At 65.6% G+C, this 9541-nt stretch overlaps 1 protein-coding gene across 1 annotated transcript in view; it reads right to left on the reverse strand.

The window, feature by feature from the left end:
- The window catches only part of NEURL4 (neuralized E3 ubiquitin protein ligase 4), a gene marked incomplete at both ends in the record, with an annotated part of 32243 nt that extends 22706 nt beyond the window's left edge, over window positions 1-9537 (reverse strand). The window contains 7 exon segments of the mRNA XM_059834573.1: window positions 1501-1789; window positions 3921-3993; window positions 5056-5144; window positions 5796-5859; window positions 5861-5908; window positions 6876-7060; window positions 9198-9537. Of these exon segments, the coding sequence (XP_059690556.1) occupies window positions 1501-1789; window positions 3921-3993; window positions 5056-5144; window positions 5796-5859; window positions 5861-5908; window positions 6876-7060; window positions 9198-9537 (1088 nt within the window).
- Window positions 9538-9541: the final 4 nt, after the last annotated feature.

The following is a 9541-nucleotide window of genomic DNA, read 5'->3' on the forward strand; positions in this document are numbered from 1 at the left end:
GACACCGGGACGGGGACACTACGTCAATAGGGACACCTGAGATGGTGCCACCAGGGACGGGGACACCGCGTCACAGGGGACACCGGGGACGGGGACACCACATCAAAAGGGATGCCAGGACGGGGACACATGGACACCGCGTCACAGGGGACACCGGGGACGGGGACATCAAGACACCACGTCAAAAGGGACACCAGGGACAGAGACACCATGTCAAAGGGGACACCGGGACGGGGACACTACGTCAACAGGGACACCTGGGATGGTGACACCAGGGACGGGGACACAGGGACACCGCGTCAAAAGGGATGCCGGGGATGGGGACACCAAGACACCACGTCAAAAGGGACACCAGTATGGGGACACTGCGCCAACGGGGACACCTGGGATGGTGACACCAGGGACAGGGACACTGCATCAAAGGGGACGCCAGGGACGGGGACACTGGGACACCGCGCCAAAGGGGACACTGAGGACGGGGACACCAGGGAAGGGGACACTGGGACACCACGTCAAAAAAACCACCACGTCAAAGGGGACACCAGGGGCGGGGACACAGGGACACCATGTCAAAGGGGACACCAGGGACAGGGACAGAAGGACACCACGTCAGCAGGGACGTCAGGGATGGGTCCACCACATCAACGGGGACACCGAGGATGGAGACAGAAGGACACAGCGTCAGTGGGGACACCAGGGACAGGGACACGAAGACACAACGTCAATGGGGACACCAAGGATGGGGACGCAAGGACACAAGATCAGCAGCGACATCAGGGAATGTCCATGACATCAACGGGGACACCAGGGACAAGGACACATAGACACCACGTCAATCAGCACACCAGGCATGGGGACACCACGTCAACGGGGACACCACGTCAACGGGGACACCAGGAACAGCTCCATGACGTCAATGGGGACATCAAGGACAAGGACACGTGGACACCACATCAATCAGGATACCAGGGATGGGGACACCAGGGACGGGGACACCATGTCAGCGGGGACACCATGTCAGCAGGGACACCAGGGACGGGGGACACGAAGACACGACATCAATGGGGACACCAAGGATGGGGACACAAGGACACAAGATCAGCAGCAACATCAGGGAGGGTCCGTGACATCAACGGGGACATCAGGGACAGCGACACATGGACACCACGTCAATCAGGACACCAGGGATGGGGACACCAAGACACCACGTCAACGGGGACACCACGTCAACGGGGACACCACGTCAACGGGGACACCAGGGACAGCTCCATGACGTCAATGGGGACATCAAGGACAAGGACACGTGGACACCACATCAATCAGGACACCAGGGATGGGGACACCAGGGATGGGGACACCACATCGAACGGGACACCAAGAACGGGGACAGAAGGACACAGCGTCAGTGGGGACACCAGGGACAGGGGACACGAAGACACGACGTCAATGGGGACACCAAGAATGGGGACGCAAGGACGCGAGTGTCCCCGTGTCACTCACTGTGGCCGCAGAGCCGTGCGCCCCTCGTTGACGACGGCCGCCTTCTGCCCGCAGTTGGGGTGGAAGAGGAGGCGGGGGGGCGGGGGGGGCCCGGCGGGTGGCCCGGCGGGGGGTTGCGGGGACACGGGGGGACGCCGGCCCCCCTCGGGTGACAACGCCCGGAGGATGGCGTTGTTGCGCCGCAGGCGGTCGCTGTGGTTGTGGTTGTGGACGATGGTCACCTTCACCGCCATCCCGTAGAGGTCCACCACCCCGTAGACCACCAAGGGCGTCAGCGTCGTCGCCACCCCTGGGGACAAGGACGTCACCACAGCCACGCTGGGGACAGTGTGGTCCCCTCAAGGTCAAGGGGTGTCAATGTTGGGGACACCCCATGGATGGGGATGTCCCCAAGACCCACCTCAACGTCTCTATATCTCCTTAAAATCATGAGATGCCAACACTGAGAACACCTCATGGATGGGGACGTCCCCAAGAGCCACCTCGGGGTCCCCACATCCCCCCAAGGTCATGGGGTGTCAACACTGGGGACACTTCATGGATGGGGACATCCCCAAGAGCCACCTCGGGGTCCCCACATCCCCTCAAGGTCATGAGGTGTCAACACTGGGGACACTTCATGGATGGGGACATCCCCAAGAGCCACCTCGGGGTCCCCACATCCCCCCAAGGTCATGGGATGCCAACGTTGGGGACACCTGATGGGTGGTGATGTCCCCAAGAGCCATCTCGGTGTCCCTACGTCCCCTCAAGATCATGGGGTGTCAACATCGAGGTTATCTCATGGATGGGGATGTCCCCAGGGGCCACCTCGGCATCCCCACATCCCCTCAAGGTCATGGGGTGCCAACGCTGGGGACACCCCATGGATGGGGATGTCCCCAAGAGCCACCTCGGCGTCCCCACATCCCCTCAAAGTCATGGGGGGTCAATGTTGGGGACACGTCATGGGGGGTGATGTCCCCAAGAGCCACCTCGGCGTCCCCACCTCCCCTCAAGGTCATGGGGTGTCAACGCTGGGGACACCCCATGGATGGAGATGTCCCCAAGAGCCACCTCGGGGTCCCCACATCCCCCCAAGGTCATGGGATGCCAACGTTGGGGACACCTGATGGGTGGTGATGTCCCCAAGAGCCACCTCGGTGTCCCTACGTCCCCTCAAGATCATGGGGTGTCAACATCGAGGATATCTCATGGATGGGGATGTCCCCAAGGGCCACCTCGGTGTCCCCATATCCCCTCAAAGTCATGGGGTGTCAACGTTGGGGACACCCCATGGATGGAGATGTCCCCAAGAGCCACCTCGGCGTCCCCACGTCCCCTCAAGGTCATGGGGTGTCAACGTTGGGGACACCCCATGGATGGAGATGTCCCCAAGAGCCACCTCGGGGTCCCCACATCCCCTCAAGGTCATGAGGTGTCAACGCTGGGGACACCCCATGGATGGAGATGTCCCCAAGAGCCACCTCGGGGTCCCCACATCCCCCCAAGGTCATGGGATGCCAACGTTGGGGACACCTGATGGGTGGTGATGTCCCCAAGAGCCACCTCGGTGTCCCTACGTCCCCTCAAGATCATGGGGTGTCAACATCGAGGATATCTCATGGATGGGGATGTCCCCAAGGGCCACCTCGGTGTCCCCATATCCCCTCAAAGTCATGGGGTGTCAACGTTGGGGACACCCCATGGATGGAGATGTCCCCAAGAGCCACCTCGGCATCCCCACATCCCCTCAAGGTCATGGGGTGCCAACGCTGGGGACACCCCATGGATGGGGATGTCCCCAAGAGCCACCTCGGCGTCCCCACATCCCCTCAAACTCATGGGGGGTCAACGTTGGGGACACGTCATGGGGGGTGATGTCCCCAAGAGCCACCTCGGCGTCCCCACGTCCCCTCAAGGTCATGGGGTGTCAACGCTGGGGACACCCCATGGATGGAGATGTCCCCAAGAGCCACCTCGGCGTCCCCACCTCCCCTCAAGGTCATGGGGTGTCAACGCTGGGGACACCCCATGGATGGAGATGTCCCCAAGAGCCACCTCGGCATCCCCACGTCCCCTCAAGGTCATGGGGTGCCAACGCTGGGGACACCCCATGGATGGGGATGTCCCCAAGAGCCACCTCGGCGTCCCCACATCCCCTCAAACTCATGGGGGGTCAACGTTGGGGACACCTCATGGGGGGTGATGTCCCCAAGAGCCACCTCGGCGTCCCCACCTCCCCTCAAGGTCATGGGGTGTCAACGTTGGGGACACCCCATGGATGGAAATGTCCCCAAGAGCCACCTTGGCGTCCCCATGTCCCCTCCCATCCCCCAGCTGCCGATTTGGGGACCTCCAGGAGACCCCCGGGGGGGGCGTGTGGGGGGTGTCCCCCCCCCGTGTCCCCATCCTGGGGTGTCCCCACCCGTGTCCCCCACCTTGGTCGATGCCGTTGATGTAGAAGTGGAGAGCGTTGTTGGCTTTTCTCGTCAACCCGATGTGGTCCCCTTCCTGAAGGTGGGGGGACACGCAGGTGACAACAGGGCCCCCCCAAATCTGAGGGGAGGGGGTTTGGGGGGGCAGTGGGAGCGCCCCCACATCCCCCGGGGTGTCCTCGAGGGGTTGGGGGGGGACATTGCTGGGACACCCCCCAAAAAAACCCAGGGGGGGGACAGGGGTGACAAGAGTGACACGGGGGGGGGGGGGGGGAATTGGGGGTGCACGGGGGGGGGGGTGACATTGGTGGGACCCCCCCAAACTCCTGTAGGGGACAATGGGGACATTGGGGGTCCCCGGGGGGAAGGTTGGGGGGGTCCTCCCAGTTTTGGGGGGGCTCTCGGAAAGTTTTGGGGGTCCCAGAGGAGTTGGGGGGGTGCTCCCAATTTTGGGGGGCTCTAGGGAAGTTTTGGGGGTCCCAAGAGGGTTGGGGGGGTCCTCCCAATTTTGGGGGGCTCTAGGGAAGTTTTGGGGGTCCCAGAGGAGTTGGGGGGGTGCTCCCAATTCCGGGGGGCTCTAGGGAAGATCTGGGGGTCCCAGGAGGGTTGGGGGGTCCTCCCAATTTTGGGGGGCTCTAGGGAAGTTTTGGGGGTCCCAGGAGGGTTGGGGCGGTCCTCCCAATTTTGGGGGGCTCTAGGGAAGATCTGGGGGTCCCAGGAGGGTTGGGGGGGTCCTCCCAATTTCGGGGGGCTCTAGGGAAGTTTTGGGGGTCCCAGGGGGGTTGAGGGGGGTTGCCCCTCAGTTTTGAGGGGCCTCAGGGGCATTGGGGGGGTCCCCCCAATTTTGAGAAGCTTCAGAGAGGTTTTGGGGGTCACAGGGGGGAGGTCCCATACATTTGGGGGGGGCCTCAGGGGTGGGTTGAGGGGTCCCCCCGATTTTGGGAGGCCCCAGGGGTGGGTTGGGGGGGATCCCCCCTGATTTTGGGGTACCCCAGGGGAGTTTCAGACGTGCCAAGGGGAGGGGTTATCTCCCAACTTTGGGTGTCTCAGGAGGGTTTGAGGGGTCCGGGATTCTGGGGGGTCCTGGGGAGGGGGTTCAGGGGTCCCCCTGATTTTGGGGGGCCCCCGGGGGGGTCACCTGTAGCTCGTCGAGGCTGAACTCGCAGTACTCGCGTCGCGTCCCCTTCCCGTTGGTCAGGATCCCGCAGCCGCTCATCATGATGGTACCTGGGGGGGGGGGACACAAAAGGGGGGGGTCTTGGGGGGGACCCCAACATCCAGGGGGTCCCCAACCCCACTCTGTGGGGACCCACGTGTCTGGGGAACCCCCCACCCGCCTCTCTGGGGGCACACAGGCATCTGGGGGGCCCCCCCACCCCTTTTTGGGGTGCACCTGGGGAGCCCCAGCTCTCTTTTGGGGGTTTTGGGGGGCACCCAGGCATCTGGGGGGCGCCCCCCACCCCTTTTTGGGGCGCATTTGGGGAGCCCCAGCTCTCTTTTGGGGGTCTTGGGGGGCACCCAGGCATCTGGGGGGTGCCCCCCACCCCTTTTTGGGGGGCATCTGGGGAGCCCCAGTTCTCTTTTGGGGTCTTGGGGGGACCCCAGGCATACGGGGAGCCCCCCCACCCCTTTTTGGGGCACACCTGGGGAGCCCCAGCTCTCTTTTGGGGGTCTTGGGGGGCACACAGGATCCGGGGCGGCCCTCCCACCCCTTTTTGGGGGGCACCCAGGAGTCTGGAGGGGGTTGGAACCCAGATATCCGAGCACCCAAATTAATGCCAAGCACCAGCTCCTGGGTCCCCCCCCCTCCATTCCATGGGGGACCCCAGGGGGGTACCCCAACATTTGGGGGGTACCCCAACGTCCCGGGGGGCTCACCGGAGCGGAGGTTGGTCATGGTGGCGGGGTACTCGAGGCTGTTGGGGTTGTGCGCCGTCACCCCCGATCTCGATGGAGCCCGACCACTTGTCCACCAACTTATCGATACGGATCTGGGGGGGGGGGGGGGGGGGGGGGGGGGGGTGTCAGGGGACCCCCAAAACCCCCCTGAACCCCCTGACACCCCCCAGCATTCCCCCCCCCCCCCGCTTCACAGCCCCCCCAGTGTCCCCCGGGACACCCAGTTGTCCCCAGGATGCCCAAACTGTCCCCAAGATCCCCTCAGGTCCCCACTCTTCACCCCAAGACCCCCCCCCCCCAAACGTGGGACACCCCCAGGACCCCCCTGATGCCCCCAGGAGCCCCCCAGGACACCTGTGACACACCCAGGAGCCCCCCCGGACCCTTGTGACACCCCCAGGACCCCTGTGACACCCCCAGGAACCCCCCAATGCCCCCCAGGAACCCCCCAATGCCCCCCAGGAACCCCCCAATGCCCCCCTGATGCCCTCAGGACCCCCAGGAACCCCGTGACACCCTCCAGGAACCCCCCAAGACCCCTGTGACACCCCCAGGAACCCCCTGATGCCCCCCAGGGAACCCCCCAGGACCCCTGTGATGCCCCCCAGGACCCCCTCGACGCCCCCCAGGACCCTTGTGACATCCCCAGGAACCCCCCAGGGACCCCTATGATGCCCCCCAACCCCCAGGACCCTTGTGACATCCCCAGGAACCCCCCAGGACCCCCGTGACGCCCCCCAGGACCCCCCGATGCCCCCCAGGACCCCCCTGATGCCCCCCAGGACCCCCCTGATGCCCCCCAGGACCCCCCTGATGCCCCCCAGGACCCCCATGATGCCCCCCAGGACCCCCCCATGCCCCCCAGGAGCCTCCCAAGACCCTAGTGACACCCCCAGGACCCCTGCAATGCCCCCCAGGACCCCCCTGACACCCCCCAGGACCCTCTCAAGGGCCCCCATAATACCCCTAGGACCCCCGTGATCCCCCCAAGACCCCTATAACACCCCCCAAAAGGCCCCCAGCGCCCCCCAAAAGGCCCCCAGCGCCCCCCCCCGGCACCTCGAACATCTCCCCGTCGCGCAGGGGCCGGTTGGTGAGGACGACGCCGTTGTTGAACTCGTCGAGGGGCCGCCGGCGCTCGGCCGTCTTGTGCCCATTGCTCAGCTTGATGAGGGCCCCGCACTTCTCGTGGAACAGCAGCGCCTCATTGGACAGCGGCGCCCCTGGACCCGCCCACGCCGCGCCTGGGGGTGGGGCTGGTTAGGCCACACCCCCTCCGGGGGACACACCCCGCCCCAGAAGAGGCCACGCCCCCGAAACAACCCCTGATCTAATCATTACAGCAATTGAGAATAGTAAAAGCTCCGCCCCCTGAGATACACCACGCCCACTCGACAGACCACACCCCCTGAATAAGCCCCACCCCTATTGGGACAAGCCCCGCCCCCCATGGGGACAGACCCAATCAGCTACAGCTCAGTAAGAACAGGCAGGACTCTGCTGCCTGGGGTTGGCCCCGCCCACCAATAGACCACACCCCCCTAGGACAAGCCCCACCCATAACAGGACTAGCCCCACCCACCAAGGCCACACCCCCCTGAGACACTCCGCCCAACCGGAAAACACTCGATAGCTGTAAGTGGGGACAAAGGCTCCGCCCCCTGGGGTTAGCTCCACCCCCTGTGGCTAGCCCCACCCCCTGGGAACAGGCCACACCCCCAAGATGACAGACCCCACCCCCAGGAGAGGCTCCACCCACAAAGCCCCTCCCTTGCCCCAGCTGCAGGGGGGGATGGTGGAAGCCCCGCCCCTTCGTGCTGACCCCACCCACTGCTAAAGACCACGCCCATCTGTGGTGAAACCACGCCCCCCCAGCATGAGGCCACGCCCCCAGGAGAGACATCCCCACCTCCACCTGCAGGCAGGGGTAGCAAAGGCTCCGCCCCCCCAGTGCTGGCCACACCCCCTACAGCCAGACTCCACCCCCAGCAGCAGGGAGGGGTAACAAAGGCTCCGCCCCCCCAGTGCTGGCCACACCCCCTGGGGACAAACCCCACCCCCTCAGAGAGCCCCCACCCACAGGCAGGGCTGACTGTGGCCCTGCCCTGAGACAGGCCCCGCCCCCCCAGTGCCAGGCCCCGCCCCCAGTGCCAGGCCCCGCCCCCTGTCACTCACCACCCTCGGGGGGGTCGAGGCTGTCGGGAAACTTGTCGGGGCGGGGCTGGGGGCGGGGCGGGGCCGGAGCGGGGGGCAGCGCTGGGGGGGGGCACCAGTCACCCCAGTGCTCCCAGTAACGGCCCCCAGTAACATCCCAGTGACCCTCTCCAGTACTCCCAGCTCCCCCAATACCCCCCCAAACCCCCCCCAGCCCCCCAATACCCCCCAGCCCCCCTCCCTGCCCCCCAAATCCCCCCTCCCCACGGCCCCAGAATACCCCCCCAAATCCCCCCCATCACCCCTAGTTACCCCAATACCCCCCCAAATCCCCCCCAGCCCCCTCCATACCCCCCAAATCCCCCCTCCCCACAGCCCCAAAATACCCCCCAGCCCCCAAATCCCCCCCATCACCACTAATTACCCCAATACCCCCCCAAATCCCCCCCAGCCCCTTCCCTACCCCCCAAATCCCCCCTCCCCATGGCCCCAGACCCCAAAATACCCCCCCAGCCCCCCCAAATCCCCCCAGCCCCCCTCCCTACCCCCCAAATCCCCCTCCCCATGGCTCCAGACCCCCCAAATCCCCCCAGCTCATCCCCCCAAATCCCCGCAGCCCCCCTCCCTACCCCCCAAATCCCCCCTCCCCATGGCCCCAGACCCCAGAATACCCCCCCAGCCCCCCCAAATCCCCCCCAGGCCCCTCCATACCCCCCAAATCCCCCCCTCCCCATGGCCCCAGACCCCAAAATACCCCCCCAGCCCCCCCAAATTCCCCCAGCCCCCCTCCCTACCCCCCAAATCCCCCCTCCCCATGGCCCCAGACCCCAGAATACCCCCCCAGCCCCCCTCCCTACCCCCCAAATCCCCCCTCCCCATGGCCCCAGACCCCAGAATACCCCCCCAGCCCCCCCAAATCCCCCCAGCCCCCTCCATACCCCCCAAATCCCCCTTCCCCATGGCCCCAGACCCCAAAATACCCCCCCAGCCCCCCCAAATCCCCCCAGCCCCCCTCCCTACCCCCCAAATCCCCCTTCCTCATGGCCCCAGACCCCAAAATACCCCCCCAGCCCCCCCAAATCCCCCCCAACCCCCCTCCCTACCCCCCAAATCCCCCTTCCCCATGGCCCCAGACCCCAAAATACCCCCCAGCCCCCCCAAATCCCCCCTCCCCATAACCCCAGCCCCTAATACTCCCCCTCCAACCCCCCCCCCCCCCCCAATTACCCGGCAGGGGGGTGGGTACCGGCGGTAAGGGGGGGGCCGGGGGGGGTCCAGCCACCTCGGGGGGGACGACGGTGACCTGAGTACATTTCCCATAAAGATCCACCACCGCCCAAACGCGGGGGGGGAGTCCGGCCGCCGCCACCCCCCAATCCCGCCCGTTCACCCAAAGGCGTAATTCCCCCCCCGGGGTGGCCTGAACCCCGACACGATCCCCTTCTCCTAAAGCGTCTAAATCCGGTCCAAAATCTTCCCGTAAAGAACGGCCGTCTCGAAGAACGGAACAACCCGAGACCACCCAGGAACCCCCCCGGAGTCCGGTGGCGCTGCTGGGAAAATCCAACTCA

This window comes from Gavia stellata, unplaced genomic scaffold, assembly GCF_030936135.1.
Source record: "Gavia stellata isolate bGavSte3 unplaced genomic scaffold, bGavSte3.hap2 HAP2_SCAFFOLD_1148, whole genome shotgun sequence".
NCBI lineage: Eukaryota > Metazoa > Chordata > Aves > Gaviiformes > Gaviidae > Gavia > Gavia stellata.